We start from the raw sequence: 21,824 nt of genomic DNA on the forward strand, positions 1-21,824 counted from the left end.
TGTATGTTCTGTACGCTTCACAGAGGGAAGCCTGTACCAGTGCAGCAGTCTGGTGTACGAATGTGAAATAAACCAGAGCCGATCTCTAAGGGCCAACATCAGGAAAAGTAACATCTTTAACATTAAATTTACTTTAAATATACTCGAGTATACACTTGTTAGAACAGTTACATAAATTCTTCTATCCAATATTTGCTCTTAAAAAAAAAGCAACAGTATATGTCCGCAAAGTCAGTATTTTAAACAAATGGAGTAAATGTCACCGGCCCTACGCCCTTCCCAACCCAGGCAGGCAGTGCAGACGACCCCCGCAGGTCTCCTGGGCCCGTTTTACACTCAGCTTCCCTGCTACTCAGCCCATGGGCCACAATCTGCTTGGTCTGTCAGTACAGCACTGCCGAACGGCCATGAGGCTAAACGCACTACCAGCTGACACTACATGCACGCATGTAAAATGTGGGGGGTGGATTTTAGGATTCATTAATAGTATTGAATACAAGACGAGCCACACCTCCATCTAGTGGTGATTGTAGTTCAAATCTAGTCATATGTAACCTTCACAACCAGCGTCAATGGATATTCTAGTGTCACCTGTCGTTTGGCCAACCGGTATGCTATAACATTACCTCATAGCCAGCCTCCAAGTAAAAGCGGAACAACTGAATTAAAAGGACATTCAAACACAGCAAACACTATTGACGTAACATTCCTGGTCCTCAAGTCATAGTTATAGGACTAATATCTGGTTCACTGTTGGGTAACAGAACCTCACAGTAAATAAGAATTCTTTAAGCAGCTGTAAAGTGACTTCCTTAATGATGAAGCACTGTGCCCACGTCTATGTGAAATAAACCCAAGCTCAAAGGCACGGTCAACTAGGGCTGATGGCGTACAGCATTAATTAGACTGTGACGTTTGCCAGATTCAGCTGTTAATGTTCATCTCTTATCCAACCAGACTAGTCTGGCAGTATTCCGTACACCCCCCCACCAAACTCTCATTGCTGACCAGGACACACCCAAATTCAGCCACCATCACACATGCATACTGTATTGTTTCATCATCAAATACATAAAAAAAACAAAAAACTAAAAAAGACCATGACATTTGTTTTATTAAAACTTTTATACAAAATACAAGAGTTCCCAAACACATTCATACACTAGTACATATGGGAATAATGTTAAATATACCAGTTGCAAGTAAATATTTTATATTCAACACTTCAAACTCATTAAAGGTGAATAAATGACCTTCAAGTATTAAGCACTGTTTATGATAAATATAACTATGTACACGTTCTTTAGTAACTGCTTCTCAAACAGCCTCAACTAGTACTGTTTACAAGGTAAATATGCTCAGCAAATCCATAAGAGGGGACAGACACAGACACACACAAGAAATATTCTGTTTGTGTACATGAATCTTTGCCTTATTTACCCATGTCTAGCTCCAAATTTGCAGTAATGGATGTAGTAGGACATGACCAGTAAAGTCATGCAAATGAATTTTAAAATATATTAAAAAAAAAAAAAAAGTTATATATCAAGTTTCCACTTCCTCCTTGTTAAATATTTACCTCCAACCACCAGTCTGACCTTTTGCATCCTTCATGTCGTGGAAAACCACATATTTGCCAAGACATTTGTAGTCAATTAAAGCGGTTCAACTTATATTGGAACTGTGTGCTTACTGCAGAATGGCAAGGCTTATACTACCAGCTGAAATTCAAGGCCACTCCCCCTCAGGCTACAACAAACAGGCATGGCTGGAAGACACATTGCCATTACAGACATTCATGAGAACCCATCCATCAAACCATCTGATTTATTTCAGAACTGAACTGAAAGCACGATGCAGACATGCTTGAGACCTTCAGCGGTGCCTCACGCAGAGTAGGCCTACACACCGCAAGAGAGACACAGCTCCCCTCTGTGTCTGCACTAGTAGGACTCGTAAATGCCTGTCAAACAGCCTCATAGAGAACAAGTTAACAGACTTGCAGAATTATTCTCATCAGTCACAAAAAACAACAACAACAACAAAAAAAGGTCCAAAGTCATGGACATTTTACTGCACGCACACACTCCCCATCTGCTACTCCACATGTGTAGGGCCAATCCAAAGTAACATGTCAGCACTGTGGGCACATTTCCAAAGGAGTCACGACGTTTAGGTCAAAGGGACAGCGGTGCTACCATTCCTAGTGAGGAGCTTGAAAATCTGACTTTTACCCCCAAGAGTGCAGCCCACCACTACGTTAATACAGTTAACTGTTAAAATATACGAGTTCAAGTCATAAAGATATTGTCATGTACACCACCGCATTATATTATTTTCTGTGATCTAGCGGTTTTTGTAAATTCAGCTCCTAAAATCCAACTACTTGTGTCAATATGTTTTATGTGACCATCCAGAAGAGATTTAACACCATTAAGACAAATCTTTGGCTATAGGTTAACTCTGCAGGTTCATCTGTAACAGTAAAAGCATCCATACTGTGCAGTTTCCGTTAGACGTTTCTAAATATAACCACATGTCCAAGATGCACACACACCAACACACTCAGCATTCTTCTGAAACCCCTCTGAAACCTGAAATTCTCTTTACTGACTATACTACCAACTGAAATATCTTCATGAATTAAAATATAGGCTCTAAAAATAAAAATACATGTATTCAAATGAAAATATAGACTCTAACTGAAAATACTGTTCCAACAATCTCATCAGTCCTAAATTTGCTTGACTGAACAGTCACTTTCAGCAGGTGTGCTGGAGTTGTAAACTACAATAAGGCTGTGAGGAAAGTGAATGAATGACCTTAAAAACACCCTATGACCCATGGTCAAATGATCTTAAATATGAATAAAGATGCTGGTTAATGTGACCATTTACAGTTGTGTAAAATTCAACACTGTAAACAATTTTAGATGTTAGCCAATTAGCAAAAAGAAGGCCAGTTCTGGGCAGCTCCAGCACATACTGCAGTGTAGTTCTGACACATGACTATTCATTGGGCAACACAGGCTATAATGAAAAAAACCCCAGCCATACATTTCATTCAACACTGTAAACTAACCACGAGCATCCAAGGAGATGCAGAAAACATCAGTGAGACAGCTGCATCTGTGAAGCAATTCAAATCCAGTTTCAGTCTCTGCCTTTACGCCCTTCCCTCAACTATCGCAATGAGCACACACACACGCGTGTGCGCACACACAGAACCATAACTAGTATGCAGACTCAAGTACAAATGGGCTGGCATGCTGATTTGATTGTCAGTAGGTGTGCCAGTGGCGTGACTGTGGGAATGCCCTACATGGGCGTCGGACATGGCTGTGTGGTGTGTGCAAAGCCGCTAACGCAGTGTACTCGGGTCTATTGCGCCCCGATCACATGTGGGTTGAACTGCACTATAATAACTGTGATGTCATCGCGGTACATGCGCGCCAGTTCCTCGGGCAGGCTGAGCATCTTGGACAGCCTCTCATGGTCCACGGCACCAAACTCGTTGCTGCCGACAGCATGACGGATAAGGTGCGTGGCGGCGTTCTGGTCCTCGAACGTGGAGGAGATGCGCGCCTTGCGCTCCTGGAGCAGCCCCTGCATCTGGCCCAGGGTGACCCTGTAGCCGCCCACGCTGACGGGTTGCTGCTGGTGCACGCCGGTTAGGTGCTCACCCACGATGCGCACCACCTCCTGCCGGTGCAGTGTCTCCCACAGGCCGTCGGAGGCCAGAACGAGGAAGCGGTCCTGTGGCCGTAGCCGGTGCCGCCGCACCTCAGGCTCTGCTGTCAGGTACGGGGGCGTGTGGAAGTTGGGCGGGACGAACTTGGCGTGCTCATTGTTGTGCAGCTGGTCGGGGCCGGACTCCAGCACGCGCCGCTGCAGGTCGATGCTCCATTTGAACTTGACGTCCCCGAAGGCGCGGAAGGGCATGAGCAGGCCCAGGAGGCGCTCCTGCTTCACAACCGTGCGCGCCTCAGAGGGTGGGTGCTCCGCCCGCACGCGCCGCACCTCCTCCTCGTTCTGCGCGTTGTGGTCGTTGGAGAGCGTCAGCGCTGAGAAGGAGCCGTCAGGCTCCTGGATGCCCAGGACCGCCCGGCAGTCGCCCGTGTTGGCCACGTGCAGCTCGGCACCGTCCACATGCGCCATGCACGCCGTTGCCCCGGAGAACGCCACACGCAGCACCCAGTAGTGCAGGAAGGAGTTGGGGTCACCCACCTGCGCCTCCAGCGAGATGTCGCTGTCCAGCCGCTTGAAGGCGCTGAGCAGGGCCTCAGCGGTGTCCGGCCCCTCGCCCGGCGTGCTCAGGTCCAGCAGCTCCTGCCAGTATGTGCGTAGGCTGCTGAAGTAGAGGCGCGAGGCCTCGCGACTGAAGTAGTCATTGGGGTGCTTGTGCCACTGCAGCACGGGCTGCACGGGCCGCCCCGCCTCCACCGCACTCTCCAGCTCCGCCAGAGTCTCATGCTGCAGCATTGCCACGGCAGTGTAGTAGAAGAGCCTCTCGCTGAGTGCCTGGGCGCAGGCACAACCGGCGTGGCCGTCAAACACGCCAAAGAGCATGCCCCGCGTCTGCAGGCAGGTGGCCGCGCTCCGCCGGTCCTCGATGGGCGCATTGGCTGGGAGCTGGTTGCTGTCGAAACCCATGACCGAGCTCAAGTTCTTGCCGTCGAACTCTGGCACCTTGAAGCTGTACTCATTGGCCTTCAGGATGCTGTTCACCTGCGGGGGTGTCAGGTAGTAGGTGTGCCATGCCTGCGAGGTCCGGTACCCCCGCCACGTGTGCTGCTTTGGTCCAGAGTTCGCATCACACGGGTGACTGAACTGGCAGCAGGTTTGGCACAAAAATCTGGCACGTGGCCAAATTCGAGCGAGCTCCATGCCACGGATCACCTGGAAGAGCTGGGAGGCTGCAGCCATGGGAATGCAAGCCTTATGTGCCTCTCGACTCCGTCAGGGAACCTGCAGGAAACCACGTGAACGCAAGTTGTTAATGCCAAATAAACTGGCTGTCTCTTGGTGTAACAGCCTGCAGCTAAGAATACACTTCTAAAGAGGTGTCAAGAAGCACACTACAACACCAGAGCTATGCATATGTCAATAAGGCTTTAGTTACCATGGTGAAATTCAGGCACACTTAAAAATCTAAAAAGCTTTTTTTTTTTTTTTTTTTTTTTTTTTTTTTTTACATGAAACGTACAAAAATGACCTTTAAAATGTTTACTTAGCCTTCACGAATTCATTTGCTGCTGCCTGGCACCAAAAGGCCGTCCAACACTTCACGAGAATGAAGCCGCACGAATATTTTTAGCATTCTTACACTCAACCCATCATATCTGCCGTTACAAACTGGCATGCAACTACTGCACCCTTAACCGCACAATGTTCGTGACAGCTAACTTGCTAGATAAACGGCAGAGAAGGCTGATCTTTCAGTCACGACACACGAAGAAATGTTTAAAAAGGTAGAGATTATACTATATGCACGGATTTTTTTTAATCTAGCAACAAATTAAAGCAAAACTAGAGGAAGAAAGAAAAAAAAGATCCCACAGACGGTCACTTACAAACCTTGCTAAATTCAGTTGACGAGCTTGCAGAATATTGCTGTTATGAAATGAGTGAGACGTTAGCTCGCTTATATCAGTATAAACTGATACATCAGTACGTTGCAGATTAACGTTAAACAAAGAAAATGTGAAAAAAGAAGAGAAGCTGACTATACTTTTGTGGGGTTTTTTGTGGCTAGCTGACTAACGCCCCAAGCACAAATACTCTAACAAATACTCAAGCTAACTCTTGCTAGCTAACGGAGCTCCTCGGATTCGTCGGAAAGTTCTCCTGCGCGCTTGCTACAGGTACAGAGCCATCCATTCGTTGACTGCTAGCAGTAATCGCAGGCAACAAGCTGCCATATGGATTCAACATTTACATTTGAAACTGGGACATGCAGATAGCTAGCCAGCTGATCCGCACCCTGAATAGCTACGCTACTTTCCCAGGCTCCAGAACATTCAAGCCGTCGGACAGAAAGCCATACACGTAGCCAGGTAGCATAACTGTCTCGCTAGCTAGCGCGTATTACTGAGGGACTACTGCTGACCCAGGCAACGTTAAACCCTCGTCGTTCGGAAAGCGTTTATTTTGCGCACAACTGAGTTTGACCTTGTACGCACAGTGACCAGCACCCAGCGACTTACCTCCGTCCTAAGTATCACAGGTCTGGCCCGGGGACGTAACCCACCCTCCGTGTCTCGCCACGTTCGCTGGCAGCGAGCGTCGTAACGCTTACGCAGTCGGGGTTAACCCTTTGAGGTCAAGCGACAGCGTGCTTTCCCTCCACAATGAATTCAACGCAAATTCCGAATAGGTTCCCTAGCCAGATGTGAAATATGCCGTGGTAATGTCAGTGACGTCCCAACACTTTAATCAATCAAGCAAGCAAACAAGCATGCAATCACCATCTTTTAACTATCTTATACAACCCCCCCAAAGCCCTTTCCTGCCTAGATCGAACTTGCCGGAACCTTTTTACATGAGAAAAAATATTGGCGTGTTCAAATATAGCCAATGAGCAGAAAAGCAAAGTTTAAACAATGTTCACAGATAACATTTGAAGTGATGGTAAAAACTAAAGGAAAATACTCTCTATCATTTAGTTTTATACTGCATACCATTGACATGTAAATTGTGCTGGTTTGTCAATCTGAACAATGTGCTTGGGTGTGGAACAAAAGGGCAAAAAATGCACGACGTCACTTGAAGAAAAAAAAGAAGCAAAGATTAGCTTCTGTTTTGCTCTGCTTTGTCTGTTTAGGACCTACATGGTCTGGTTAGGGACTGATTTATATGGTTAAAACCTACTTATCTGAGTAGTGCCTTACCTAGTCTTGTTAATGCCTACATAGTCTGGTTTGGGACTCTATTTAGTATGGATCTGGCATTATATGAGATTATACACAATTGCTATTTTTTTAGGACTAGAGTGTACCTCTGCTACAATAACTCAGAGGACTTTGACTACCTACTGAACCACATAGGTGTGGTGATCCATTTATGATGACATATGACTTCACACTTTCTAGGTAGGGCTCCATAGCTCAATGGTTAGAGCACATATATAGTTTCATTGATAGATTTGATGTAATTGGGCCCATCCTTCATTTCTCCACATTTACATTTACAGCATTTAGCAGACGCTCTTATACAGAGCCACTTACAAAGGTGCTTTGTCATTGACTCATGGAATACACCCTTGCCAGTAGAGTAGGTTAGAGTCCAATAAGCCAATGAACTAGAATACTGTTGGAATTTGCTGATGCCTACAAATACAAAATACATAAGGTCTATCTTAAACAATGATACATGCAATAAACAATAAGTACTAGAGTTTAATAGTCAACATCAGTGTAATAAACAATACCCTACAATAATCGTTAGTGTCAGTGGTCATTTAAATATATCCTACAAATAGATATGTCTTCAGTCTGCGTTTGAAGACCGCAGGACTGCGTTTGAGGACTCCAGACAACCAACAGAAGTTTATTCCACCATCTAGGAGCCAGGACAGAAAAAAGTTGTGATGCTTGTCTTCCATGAGTCCAGAATCATGGTGTTTCAAGCTGAGCTACACTTGAGGGTCGAAGTACTAGGGGTACGGATTGGGCTTTGACCATTGACATCATGTATGGAGGGACTGGTCCATTTTTGGCTTTGTAGGCAAGCATCAAGGCTTTAAATCTGATGTGTGCAGCTACTGGAAGCCAATGAAGGGAACGCAGCAGTGGAGTGATGTGTGAACTTTGAAAGATTGAAGACCAGTTGTGCTGATGCATTCTGGACAAGTCATAGAGGTCTGATGGCTCTTAGAGGAAGACCAGTAAGTAGCGAGTTGCAGTAGTCTAGCTTTGAGATCATAAGAGACTGCACAAGCACCTGGGCAGCTTCCTGCAAGAGAAATGGCTGAATCCTTTCTATGTTACGACATTTTGCTACTCCAGCCACTAAACCTGTTTTAACTGAGCGGTCACTGCTGCATGTCTGCCTTCCTCTTACTGCTCTCGAATAAAGTTCTCATCCGCATCCTCACTGGTAATGCTGCCGTGTTGAATGCCTGCCATAAATTACCTTACATATGCAGTCAGAAAAAGAATAATTAGTGCTTCTATGATGACACAGTTTTCAATGTTAATGATCAAGCTTCACTGGGCCCTTGCTGAAGCTTTTGAGGTCAGAATAAAGAACATCCGAGTCAAGTCATACAGGCATGGGAATGCTACAAAATATGAAAGGCTTGTACTTGACAACAACTCAATTATCAAAAAACTACCATTCTACGTATACAGTAGTGGCCTGCTAAGTGACTAAGGCCCCATCAAGCCCCAATGGCAACATTAAGGCATGCTAACTGCAACCTGTTCCATATGTTTAAGCATGTTTATGTGTGCATTGATGGTCTACTAGCTATTATAAGTCTAATATTGTTATCCAATTAAAAATGTTTGAAGTTTGGCTCTCAATGTAAACTGCAGTTTATCCTGTGGCCTAAGAGTGACTTTGCTTGTGGACAATTATGAACTACTTCTCCAAGGGAGCATGTTTTTGCAACAAATGTGTCTTTACTGCTACTAGGTTTTAGTTTCTGAATAATTGTGTAAAGTCCTTACATATTTAGTTCCTGTTGTCTGTATGGGAATCCTACAAAGTATGAAAGGCTTGAACTCAATAGTAATTTAGTTTTCAACAAAGGCCTAATGTAGCTGTACGTTCAGGGTATCTCTCATAGATAGCCTCATTCAGAATGGGAAATACTGCAAATATGCAATATACACAATCAGAGGCAGAATAAGGGTAGATCTTAAATTAAAATAAGTTCACGATGTCTCTCTGGCTATAATTTGACAACTCCTAATAGCCTCACCCACCATTTGGCAGGACGGGATACTTCTCGCATTCATGTCATTTCCAAATTAACGTTACTGTTCCAGCTTGAAGACATATTTTACACCTGACCTTAAGGTCATCTGATTGGGACTGCATTAAGACACATGCCAGACTCTGGTGGATAGTCAACACTGTGAACACAAAACACCCTGCTGCTGTTCTCTTCTTTTGTCAGTTGTATCTGCAAATAAACCAAATTTTCTATGAATTTATAACTTGTCAGTGTGGAGATGTATTCAGTCAGGGTGGAGGTCTATTCAGTCAGTGTTAAGGTGTATTTGTAACGCGTGTCGGCCCGAGTGCTGCAGGGCGCGAGGCAGGATGCACAGACTTCATCGACAGGGACGAACGTTTATTAACATAAAGGACAGCAGCACTCACACGGATTACAGACAATGAACATGAAATGACTGACGTTAAACTCAATACACAAGGATACATCTAACATAAACACGTTACATTTAGATATTACATCTACAATGACCAATGATGCCGCAAACCCTGACGTGATTTTAAATACACATAGACAAAATGAAGTACAGGTGTGTGCAGACGTGGCCACAAACGAAAGTCCTCCTACTCCACGTGGCTGGCCGAACAACGTGACTCGCGGGAGGCGAGCGTTGCGTGAAAGTATTCATTCAGGGTGGAGGGTGGAGGTCTATTCGGTCAGTGTTAAAGTGTATTCAGTCAGGGTGGAGGGTGGAGGTGTATACAAAGATGGTATAGAGGAAGTGAGAGTGTTTAAAAGATGGGGATCCACCAGTAGATGGGGGAAAATTCAGTAGCAGATGCTGACATACATAACGATGCAAGAAACAGTGTGTAGGGAACTTATGACGTGTAATAGTCAGTGTAAATAGTCTTGTAGGGCACTTGTGAGGTGTAATATTCAGTGTAACTACTGTCTTGTAGGGAACGTATGAGGTGTAATAGTCAGTGTAACTACAGTCTTGTAGGGCACTTGTGAGGTGTAATAGTCAGTGTACCTAATATTTTAGTGGAATTGTGAGGTGTAATTCTTGGTGTGAATTGTTCCATCTGTTTCCAGTTTTCAAGTGAATAGGCTTTATTGTAATTTATCCATATACAAGTATATCATGAAGAAAAATGAAGTTCCACCAATTTAAGAGGATAAATGCAGTCAGAGGAAAAGTGTTTAGTGATTTTTTTAAATCTTTTGGCCCTGCAGTGCTAGCATTTATCACTGATGCATTAACATAGTTACATACCTGCCAGATGGGATAGGTATGGTTCAAGTCATGTGAGAGGGTGAGCTCTTCATGATGACAAATGACATAAGCAGAACTAACTAAGGCTCCATAGCTCAGTGGTTAGAGCACTGGTCTCGTAAACCAGGGGTCGTGAGTTCAATCCTCGCTGGAGCCTGCAGGATGCTTTTGAGGTCAGAATAAAGTACATTCAAGTAAAGGTCAGGTCATCCAGGCAAGGGAATGCTTCAAAATATGAAAAGCTTCAGCTCAACAGTAACTTAGTTCTCAACAAAGGCATAATGTAGCTATACCTTCAGGTTATCTCTCATGGATAACCTCATTCAGAATGGGCAATATTGCAAATATGCAGAATAGGAATAAGGGTAGGTCTTAACTTAAAATAAGTTCACGATGTCTGTCTGGCTGTAATTTGACAACTCCTAATAGCCTTACCCACCATTTGGCAGGATGGGACACTTCTCACATTCATGTCATTTCCAAATGAACAATATTGTTCCAGCCTGAAGACACATTTTACACCTGACCTTAAGGTCATCTGATTGGGACACATGCCAGTCTCTGGTCTTTAGAGGACAGTGGATAGTCAACACTGTGAACACAAAACACCCTGCTGCTGTTCTCTTCTTTTGCCAGTTATATCTGCAAATAAACCAAATTTTCTATGAATTTATAACTTGTCCGTGTGGAGATGTATTCAGTCAGGGTGGAGGGTGGAGGTCTATTCAGTCAGTGTTAAGGTGTATTCAGTCAGGGTGGAGGGTGGAGGTGTATACAAAGATGGAATAGAGGAAGTGAGAGTGTTTAAAAGATGGGGATCCACCAGTAGATGGGGGAAAATTCAGTAGCAGATGCTGTCATACTCAACGATGCAAGAAACAGTGTGAGCATTGTGGATGGACTGGGTGTGTTTGGGCTGATTGTGGATGGGCTGTTTGTGGACGGGCAGACTTCAGATTGGATAATTGTGGGCGTGTTGACACATGGCTTAAACTAAGCAGGTACTAAGCAGGTCAGGTTGCCAATTCTACCAAAATTTTGCACTGTTAAAGTTTATGTTCTTTTATTTTTACTCTAGTTTTAGTTGTAGTAAAACAGTCCCCACACGGGCAGTTGGTGATAGAGCCCTACAGACTTACCATCTTTCAGCATGGCTGCTGTGTTATCACCCACTTGTCCTAGAGATGTTCATTGAGCCTCAGTCATGCAACTCTCCATTACTCAGTGGTTAGCGCTCTGGTCTTGTAATTCGGGTATTATCAGTCTGATATTGGTGTCTACTCAAAGTCGTCAAGGTCTGGCTCTCCATGTAAACTGCAGTTTATCCTTGTCCATGTACATGTCACAAATGTTCTACAAGACTGAGTGGCCTGTTCGTGAGAATGATTGGCCTAAGAACTTATCATTTAAAGCCTCAGTCAACAGGAGACATTTTAGTTCATAAAAACGGCAAACTGCTTCATTATGCTTTAACATTACACAGCTTGTTCATATGATGCTAGAAAGATAATAAGGACAACATGAACTGGCTTTTGTCCTTGTTACATGAAGAACCAAAAATCGACGACTTTGAGTAGTTTATCCCGTGGCCTTGGAGTGACGTAGGTTCTGGACGATATGAACTACTTCTCCAACTGAGCTTGTTTTGGCAACAGGTCTGTCAGTACTGCTACTAGGTTTTAGTTTCTGAATAATTGTGTAAAGATCTTGCATATATACTTCCTGTTGTCCTAATTTTCTTTCTAGCATCATATGAACAAGCTGTGTAATGTTAAATCATAATGAAGAATTTTGGCGTTTTTATGAAATGTCACATGATGACTAAAGTTTTAAATTAGAAGTTCATAGGCCACTCATTCTCACGAACAGGCCACTCAGTCTTGTAGAACATTTGTGACGTGTAATAGTCAGTGTAACTAGTCTTGTAGGGCACTTGTGAGGTGTAATATTCAGTGTAACTACTGTCTTGTAGGGAACGTATGAGGTGTAATAGTCAGTGTAACTAATGTCTTGTAGGGCACTTGTGAGGTGTAATAGTCAGTGTACCTAATATTTTAGTGGAATTGTGAGGTGTAATTCTTGGTGTAAATTGTTCCATCAGTTTCCAGTTTTCAAGTGAATAGGCTTGATTGTAATTTATCTATATACAAATATATCATGAAGAAAAATGAAGTTCCACCAATTTAAGAGGATAAACGCAGTCAGAGGAAAAGTGTTTAGTGATTTTTTAAAATCTTTTGGCCCTGCAGTGCTAGCATTTATCACTGATGCATTAGCATAGTTACATACCTGCCAGACGGTATAGGTGTGGTTCAATTCATGTGACACATGACTTAGCAAACAGCGACTAAGGCTCCATAGCTCAGTGGTTAGAGCACTGGTCTTGTAAACCAGGGGTCGTGAGTTCAATCCTCACTGGGGCCTGGAGGATGCTTTTGAGGTCAGAATAAAGTACATCCAAGTAAAGGTCAGGTCATCCAGGCAAGGGAATGCTTCAAAATATGAAAAGCTTCAACTCAACAGTAACTTAGTTCTCAACAAAGGCATAATGTAGCTATACCTTCAGGTTATCTCTCATGGATAGCCTCATTCAGAATGGGGAATATTGCAGAATAGGAATAAGGGTAGGTCTTAACTTAAAATAAGTTCACCATGTCTGTCTGGCTGTAATTTGACAACTCCTAATTGCCTTACCCACCATTTGGCAGGACGGGACACTTCTCACATTCATGTCATTTCCAAATGAACGTTATTGGTCCAGCCTGTAGACACATTTTACACCTGACCTTAAGGTCATCTGATTGGGATTGCATTAAGACACATGCCAGTCTCTGGTCTTCAGAGGACAGTGGATAGTCAACACTGTGAACACAAAACACCCTGCTGCTGTTCTCTTCTTTTGCCAGTTATATCTGCAAATAAACCAAATTTTCTATGAATTTATAACTTGTCCGTGTGGAGATGTATTCAGTCAGGGTGGAGGGTGGAGGTCTATTCAGTCAGTGTTAAGGTGTATTCAGTCAGGGTGGAGGGTGGAGGTGTATACAAAGATGGAATAGAGGAAGTGAGAGTGTTTAAAAGATGGGGATCCACCAGTAGATGGGGGAAAATTCAGTAGCAGATGCTGTCATACTCAACGATGCAAGAAACAGTGTGAGCATTGTGGATGGACTGGGTGTGTTTGGGCTGATTGTGGATGGGCTGTTTGTGGACGGGCAGACTTCAGATTGGATAATTGTGGGCGTGTTGACACATGGCTTAAACTAAGCAGGTACTAAGCAGGTCAGGTTGCCAATTCTACCAAAATTTTGCACTGTTAAAGTTTATGTTCTTTTATTTTTACTCTAGTTTTAGTTGTAGTAAAACAGTCCCCACACGGGCAGTTGGTGATAGAGCCCTACAGACTTACCATCTTTCAGCATGGCTGCTGTGTTATCACCCACTTGTCCTAGAGATGTTCATTGAGCCTCAGTCATGCAACTCTCCATTACTCAGTGGTTAGCGCTCTGGTCTTGTAATTCGGGGGGTATTATCAGTCTGATATTGGTGTCTACTCAAAGTCGTCAAGGTCTGGCTCTCCATGTAAACTGCAGTTTATCCTTGTCCATGTACATGTCACAAATGTTCTACAAGACTGAGTGGCCTGTTCGTGAGAATGATTGGCCTAAGAACTTATCATTTAAAGCCTCAGTCAACAGGAGACATTTTAGTTCATAAAAACGGCAAACTGCTTCATTATGCTTTAACATTACACAGCTTGTTCATATGATGCTAGAAAGATAATAAGGACAACATGAACTGGCTTTTGTCCTTGTTACATGAAGAACCAAAAATCGACGACTTTGAGTAGTTTATCCCGTGGCCTTGGAGTGACGTAGGTTCTGGACGATATGAACTACTTCTCCAACTGAGCTTGTTTTTGCAACAGGTCTGTCAGTACTGCTACTAGGTTTTAGTTTCTGAATAATTGTGTAAAGATCTTGCATATATACTTCCTGTTGTCCTAATTTTCTTTCTAGCATCATATGAACAAGCTGTGTAATGTTAAATCATAATGAAGAATTTTGGCGTTTTTATGAAATGTCACATGATGACTAAAGTTTTAAATTAGAAGTTCATAGGCCACTCATTCTCACGAACAGGCCACTCAGTCTTGTAGAACATTTGTGACGTGTAATAGTCAGTGTAACTAGTCTTGTAGGGCACTTGTGAGGTGTAATATTCAGTGTAACTACTGTCTTGTAGGGAACGTATGAGGTGTAATAGTCAGTGTAACTAATGTCTTGTAGGGCACTTGTGAGGTGTAATAGTCAGTGTACCTAATATTTTAGTGGAATTGTGAGGTGTAATTCTTGGTGTAAATTGTTCCATCAGTTTCCAGTTTTCAAGTGAATAGGCTTGATTGTAATTTATCTATATACAAATATATCATGAAGAAAAATGAAGTTCCACCAATTTAAGAGGATAAACGCAGTCAGAGGAAAAGTGTTTAGTGATTTTTTAAAATCTTTTGGCCCTGCAGTGCTAGCATTTATCACTGATGCATTAGCATAGTTACATACCTGCTAGACGGTATAGGTGTGGTTCAATTCATGTGACACATGACTTAGCAAACAGCGACTAAGGCTCCATAGCTCAGTGGTTAGAGCACTGGTCTTGTAAACCAGGGGTCGTGAGTTCAATCCTCACTGGGGCCTGGAGGATGCTTTTGAGGTCAGAATAAAGTACATCCAAGTAAAGATCAGGTCATCCAGGCAAGGGAATGCTTCAAAATATGAAAAGCTTCAACTCAACAGTAACTTAGTTCTCAACAAAGGCATAATGTAGCTATACCTTCAGGTTATCTCTCATGGATAGCCTCATTCAGAATGGGGAATATTGCAGAATAGGAATAAGGGTAGGTCTTAACTTAAAATAAGTTCACGATGTCTGTCTGGCTGTAATTTGACAACTCCTAATTGCCTTACCCACCATTTGGCAGGACGGGACACTTCTCACATTCATGTCATTTCCAAATGAACGTTATTGGTCCAGCCTGTAGACACATTTTACACCTGACCTTAAGGTCATCTGATTGGGATTGCATTAAGACACATGCCAGTCTCTGGTCTTCAGAGGACAGTGGATAGTCAACACTGTGAACACAAAACACCCTGCTGCTGTTCTCTTCTTTTGCCAGTTATATCTGCAAATAAACCAAATTTTCTATGAATTTATAACTTGTCCGTGTGGAGATGTATTCAGTCAGGGTGGAGGGTGGAGGTCTATTCGGTCAGTGTTAAGGTGTATTCAGTCAGGGTGGAGGGTGGAGGTGTATACAAAGATGGAATAGAGGAAGTGAGAGTGTTTAAAAGATGGGGATCCACCAGTAGATGGGGGAAAATTCAGTAGCAGATGCTGTCATACTCAACGATGCAAGAAACAGTGTGAGCATTGTGGATGGACTGGGTGTGTTTGGGCTGATTGTGGATGGGCTGTTTGTGGACGGGCAGACTACAGATTGGATAATTGTGGGCGTGTTGACACATGGCTTAAACTAAGCAGGTACTAAGCAGGTCAGGTTGCCAATTCTACCAAAATTTTGCACTGTTAAAGTTTATGTTCTTTTATTTTTACTCTAGTTTTAGTTGTAGTAAAACAGTCCCCACACGGGCAGTTGGTGATAGAGCCCTACAGACTTACCATCTTTCAGCATGGCTGCTGTGTTATCACCCACTTGTCCTAGAGATGTTCATTGAGCCTCAGTCATGCAACTCTCCATTACTCAGTGGTTAGCGCTCTGGTCTTGTAATTCGGGTATTATCAGTCTGATATTGGTGTCTACTCAAAGTCGTCAAGGTCTGGCTCTCCATGTAAACTGCAGTTTATCCTTGTCCATGTACATGTCACAAATGTTCTACAAGACTGAGTGGCCTGTTCGTGAGAATGATTGGCCTAAGAACTTATCATTTAAAGCCTCAGTCAACAGGAGACATTTTAGTTCATAAAAACGGCAAACTGCTTCATTATGCTTTAACATTACACAGCTTGTTCATATGATGCTAGAAAGATAATAAGGACAACATGAACTGGCTTTTGTCCTTGTTACATGAAGAACCAAAAATCGACGACTTTGAGTAGTTTATCCCGTGGCCTTGGAGTGACGTAGGTTCTGGACGATATGAACTACTTCTCCAACTGAGCTTGTTTTGGCAACAGGTCTGTCAGTACTGCTACTAGGTTTTAGTTTCTGAATAATTGTGTAAAGATCTTGCATATATACTTCCTGTTGTCCTAATTTTCTTTCTAGCATCATATGAACAAGCTGTGTAATGTTAAATCATAATGAAGAATTTTGGCGTTTTTATGAAATGTCACATGATGACTAAAGTTTTAAATTAGAAGTTCATAGGCCACTCATTCTCACGAACAGGCCACTCAGTCTTGTAGAACATTTGTGACGTGTAATAGTCAGTGTAACTAGTCTTGTAGGGCACTTGTGAGGTGTAATATTCAGTGTAACTACTGTCTTGTAGGGAACGTATGAGGTGTAATAGTCAGTGTAACTAATGTCTTGTAGGGCACTTGTGAGGTGTAATAGTCAGTGTACCTAATATTTTAGTGGAATTGTGAGGTGTAATTCTTGGTGTAAATTGTTCCATCAGTTTCCAGTTTTCAAGTGAATAGGCTTGATTGTAATTTATCTATATACAAGTATATCATGAAGAAAAATGAAGTTCCACCAATTTAAGAGGATAAACGCAGTCAGAGGAAAAGTGTTTAGTGATTTTTTTAAATCTTTTGGCCCTGCAGTGCTAGCATTTATCACTGATGCATTAGCATAGTTACATACCTGCCAGACGGTATAGGTGTGGTTCAATTCATGTGACACATGACTTAGCAAACAGTGACTAAGGCTCCATAGCTCAGTGGTTAGAGCACTGGTCTTGTAAACCAGGGGTCGTGAGTTCAATCCTCACTGGGGCCTGGAGGATGCTTTTGAGGTCAGAATAAAGTACATCCAAGTAAAGGTCAGGTCATCCAGGCAAGGGAATGCTTCAAAATATGAAAAGCTTCAACTCAACAGTAACTTAGTTCTCAACAAAGGCATAATGTAGCTATACCTTCAGGTTATCTCTCATGGATAGCCTCATTCAGAATGGGGAATATTGCAGAATAGGAATAAGGGTAGGTCTTAACTTAAAATAAGTTCACGATGTCTGTCTGGCTGTAATTTGACAACTCCTAATTGCCTTACCCACCATTTGGCAGGACGGGACACTTCTCACATTCATGTCATTTCCAAATGAAAGTTATTGGTCCAGCCTGTAGACACATTTTACACCTGACCTTAAGGTCATCTGATTGGGATTGCATTAAGACACATGCCAGTCTCTGGTCTTCAGAGGACAGTGGATAGTCAACACTGTGAACACAAAACACCCTGCTGCTGTTCTCTTCTTTTGCCAGTTATATCTGCAAATAAACCAAATTTTCTATGAATTTATAACTTGTCCGTGTGGAGATGTATTCAGTCAGGGTGGAGGGTGGAGGTCTATTCAGTCAGTGTTAAGGTGTATTCAGTCAGGGTGGAGGGTGGAGGTGTATACAAAGATGGAATAGAGGAAGTGAGAGTGTTTAAAAGATGGGGATCCACCAGTAGATGGGGGAAAATTCAGTAGCAGATGCTGTCATACTCAACGATGCAAGAAACAGTGTGAGCATTGTGGATGGACTGGGTGTGTTTGGGCTGATTGTGGATGGGCTGTTTGTGGACGGGCAGACTACAGATTGGATAATTGTGGGCGTGTTGACACATGGCTTAAACTAAGCAGGTACTAAGCAGGTCAGGTTGCCAATTCTACCAAAATTTTGCACTGTTAAAGTTTATGTTCTTTTATTTTTACTCTAGTTTTAGTTGTAGTAAAACAGTCCCCACACGGGCAGTTGGTGATAGAGCCCTACAGACTTACCATCTTTCAGCATGGCTGCTGTGTTATCACCCACTTGTCCTAGAGATGTTCATTGAGCCTCAGTCATGCAACTCTCCATTACTCAGTGGTTAGCGCTCTGGTCTTGTAATTCGGGTATTATCAGTCTGATATTGGTGTCTACTCAAAGTCGTCAAGGTCTGGCTCTCCATGTAAACTGCAGTTTATCCTTGTCCATGTACATGTCACAAATGTTCTACAAGACTGAGTGGCCTGTTCGTGAGAATGATTGGCCTAAGAACTTATCATTTAAAGCCTCAGTCAACAGGAGACATTTTAGTTCATAAAAACGGCAAACTGCTTCATTATGCTTTAACATTACACAGCTTGTTCATATGATGCTAGAAAGATAATAAGGACAACATGAACTGGCTTTTGTCCTTGTTACATGAAGAACCAAAAATCGACGACTTTGAGTAGTTTATCCCGTGGCCTTGGAGTGACGTAGGTTCTGGACGATATGAACTACTTCTCCAACTGAGCTTGTTTTGGCAACAGGTCTGTCAGTACTGCTACTAGGTTTTAGTTTCTGAATAATTGTGTAATGATCTTGCATATATACTTCCTGTTGTCCTAATTTTCTTTCTAGCATCATATGAACAAGCTGTGTAATGTTAAATCATAATGAAGAATTTTGGCGTTTTTATGAAATGTCACATGATGACTAAAGTTTTAAATTAGAAGTTCATAGGCCACTCATTCTCACGAACAGGCCACTCAGTCTTGTAGAACATTTGTGACGTGTAATAGTCAGTGTAACTAGTCTTGTAGGGCACTTGTGAGGTGTAATATTCAGTGTAACTACTGTCTTGTAGGGAACGTATGAGGTGTAATAGTCAGTGTAACTAATGTCTTGTAGGGCACTTGTGAGGTGTAATAGTCAGTGTACCTAATATTTTAGTGGAATTGTGAGGTGTAATTCTTGGTGTAAATTGTTCCATCAGTTTCCAGTTTTCAAGTGAATAGGCTTGATTGTAATTTATCTATATACAAGTATATCATGAAGAAAAATGAAGTTCCACCAATTTAAGAGGATAAACGCAGTCAGAGGAAAAGTGTTTAGTGATTTTTTAAATCTTTTGGCCCTGCAGTGCTAGCATTTATCACTGATGCATTAGCATAGTTACATACCTGCCAGACTGGTATAGGTGTGGTTCAATTCATGTGACACATGACTTAGCAAACGGTGACTACGGCTCCATAGCTCAGTGGTTAGAGCACTGGTCTTGTAAACCAGGGGTCGTGAGTTCAATCCTCACTGGGGCCTGGAGGATGCTTTTGAGGTCAGAATAAAGTACATCCAAGTAAAGGTCAGGTCATCCAGGCAAGGGAATGCTTCAAAATATGAACAGCTTCAACTCAACACTAACTTAGTTCTCAACAAAGGCATAATGTAGCTATACCTTCAGGTTATCTCTCATGGATAGCCTCATTCAGAATGGGGAATATTGCAGAATAGGAATAAGGGTAGGTCTTAACTTAAAATAAGTTCACGATGTCTGTCTGGCTGTAATTTGACAACTCCTAATTGCCTTACCCACCATTTGGCAGGACGGGACACTTCTCACATTCATGTCATTTCCAAATGAACGTTATTGGTCCAGCCTGAAGACACATTTTACACCTGACCTTAAGGTCATCTGATTGGGATTGCATTAAGACACATGCCAGTCTCTGGTCTTTAGAGGACAGTGGATAGTCAACACTGTGAACACAAAACACCCTGCTGCTGTTCTCTTCTTTTGCCAGTTATATCTGCAAATAAACCAAATTTTCTATGAATTTATAACTTGTCCGTGTGGAGATGTATTCAGTCAGGGTGGAGGGTGGAGGTCTATTCAGGTCAGTGTTAAGGTGTATTCAGTCAGGGTGGAGGGTGGAGGTGTATACAAAGATGGAATAGAGGAAGTGAGAGTGTTTAAAAGATGGGGATCCACCAGTAGATGGGGGAAAATTCAGTAGCAGATGCTGTCATACTCAACGATGCAAGAAACAGTGTGAGCATTGTGGATGGACTGGGTGTGTTTGGGCTGATTGTGGATGGGCTGTTTGTGGACGGGCAGACTTCAGATTGGATAATTGTGGGCGTGTTGACACATGGCTTAAACTAAGCAGGTACTAAGCAGGTCAGGTTGCCAATTCTACCAAAATTTTGCACTGTTAAAGTTTATGTTCTTTTATTTTTACTCTAGTTTTAGTTGTAGTAAAACAGTCCCCACACGGGCAGTTGGTGATAGAGCCCTACAGACTTACCATCTTTCAGCATGGCTGCTGTGTTATCACCCACTTGTCCTAGAGATGTTCATTGAGCCTCAGTCATGCAACTCTCCATTACTCAGTGGTTAGCGCTCTGGTCTTGTAATTCGGGTATTATCAGTCTGATATTGGTGTCTACTCAAAGTCGTCAAGGTCTGGCTCTCCATGTAAACTGCAGTTTATCCTTGTCCATGTACATGTCACAAATGTTCTACAAGACTGAGTGGCCTGTTCGTGAGAATGATTGGCCTAAGAACTTATCATTTAAAGCCTCAGTCAACAGGAGACATTTTAGTTCATAAAAACGGCAAACTGCTTCATTATGCTTTAACATTACACAGCTTGTTCATATGATGCTAGAAAGATAATAAGGACAACATGAACTGGCTTTTGTCCTTGTTACATGAAGAACCAAAAATCGACGACTTTGAGTAGTTTATCCCGTGGCCTTGGAGTGACGTAGGTTCTGGACGATATGAACTACTTCTCCAACTGAGCTTGTTTTGGCAACAGGTCTGTCAGTACTGCTACTAGGTTTTAGTTTCTGAATAATTGTGTAAAGATCTTGCATATATACTTCCTGTTGTCCTAATTTTCTTTCTAGCATCATATGAACAAGCTGTGTAATGTTAAATCATAATGAAGAATTTTGGCGTTTTTATGAAATGTCACATGATGACTAAAGTTTTAAATTAGAAGTTCATAGGCCACTCATTCTCACGAACAGGCCACTCAGTCTTGTAGAACATTTGTGACGTGTAATAGTCAGTGTAACTAGTCTTGTAGGGCACTTGTGAGGTGTAATATTCAGTGTAACTACTGTCTTGTAGGGAACGTATGAGGTGTAATAGTCAGTGTAACTAATGTCTTGTAGGGCACTTGTGAGGTGTAATAGTCAGTGTACCTAATATTTTAGTGGAATTGTGAGGTGTAATTCTTGATGTAAATTGTTCCATCAGTTTCCAGTTTTCAAGTGAATAGGCTTGATTGTAATTTATCTATATACAAATATATCATGAAGAAAAATGAAGTTCCACCAATTTAAGAGGATAAACGCAGTCAGAGGAAAAGTGTTTAGTGATTTTTTAAAATCTTTTGGCCCTGCAGTGCTAGCATTTATCACTGATGCATTAGCATAGTTACATACCTGCCAGACGGTATAGGTGTGGTTCAATTCATGTGACACATGACTTAGCAAACAGCGACTAAGGCTCCATAGCTCAGTGGTTAGAGCACTGGTCTTGTAAACCAGGGGTCGTGAGTTCAATCCTCACTGGGGCCTGGAGGATGCTTTTGAGGTCAGAATAAAGTACATCCAAGTAAAGGTCAGGTCATCCAGGCAAGGGAATGCTTCAAAATATGAACAGCTTCAACTCAACACTAACTTAGTTCTCAACAAAGGCATAATGTAGCTATAC

At 42.5% G+C, this 21,824-nt stretch overlaps 1 protein-coding gene and 6 non-coding genes across 8 annotated transcripts; 6 read left to right on the forward strand and 1 right to left on the reverse strand.

The window, feature by feature from the left end:
• Nucleotides 1–1,096: 1,096 nt before the first annotated feature.
• Nucleotides 1,097–6,298, reverse strand: pdp1 (pyruvate dehyrogenase phosphatase catalytic subunit 1). Of its 2 annotated transcripts, none has more exons than XM_027001184.2 (2): nucleotides 6,206–6,298; nucleotides 1,097–4,967 (listed from the first exon to the last, which is right to left on the reverse strand). In XM_027001184.2, exon 2 carries the CDS (start codon nucleotides 4,923–4,925, stop codon nucleotides 3,381–3,383), a length of 1,545 nt encoding a protein of 514 aa, XP_026856985.2. In that variant the 5' UTR covers nucleotides 4,926–4,967; nucleotides 6,206–6,298; the 3' UTR covers nucleotides 1,097–3,380. The 2 variants fall into 2 exon arrangements, with proteins under 2 accessions (XP_026856985.2, XP_026856986.2); XM_027001185.2 differs by lacking the exon at nucleotides 6,206–6,298 and adding an exon at nucleotides 5,577–6,199.
• A 3,966-nt stretch (nucleotides 6,299–10,264) lies between these two features.
• On the forward strand, nucleotides 10,265–10,337 carry trnat-cgu. The gene has a single exon. It is a non-coding gene; the product is annotated as a tRNA-Thr (tRNA).
• A 2,194-nt stretch (nucleotides 10,338–12,531) lies between these two features.
• Nucleotides 12,532–12,604, forward strand: trnat-ugu. Its single transcript has one exon. It is a non-coding gene; the product is annotated as a tRNA-Thr (tRNA).
• Nucleotides 12,605–14,804: 2,200 nt separating this feature from the next.
• trnat-ugu lies at nucleotides 14,805–14,877 on the forward strand. The gene has a single exon. It is a non-coding gene; the product is annotated as a tRNA-Thr (tRNA).
• Nucleotides 14,878–17,074: 2,197 nt separating this feature from the next.
• Nucleotides 17,075–17,147, forward strand: trnat-ugu. Its single transcript has one exon. It is a non-coding gene; the product is annotated as a tRNA-Thr (tRNA).
• Nucleotides 17,148–19,344: 2,197 nt separating this feature from the next.
• trnat-ugu lies at nucleotides 19,345–19,417 on the forward strand. The gene has a single exon. It is a non-coding gene; the product is annotated as a tRNA-Thr (tRNA).
• Nucleotides 19,418–21,615: 2,198 nt separating this feature from the next.
• trnat-ugu lies at nucleotides 21,616–21,688 on the forward strand. The gene has a single exon. It is a non-coding gene; the product is annotated as a tRNA-Thr (tRNA).
• Nucleotides 21,689–21,824: the final 136 nt, after the last annotated feature.

Source organism: Electrophorus electricus, chromosome 5 (assembly GCF_013358815.1).
Source record: "Electrophorus electricus isolate fEleEle1 chromosome 5, fEleEle1.pri, whole genome shotgun sequence".
Classification (NCBI taxonomy): domain Eukaryota; kingdom Metazoa; phylum Chordata; class Actinopteri; order Gymnotiformes; family Gymnotidae; genus Electrophorus; species Electrophorus electricus.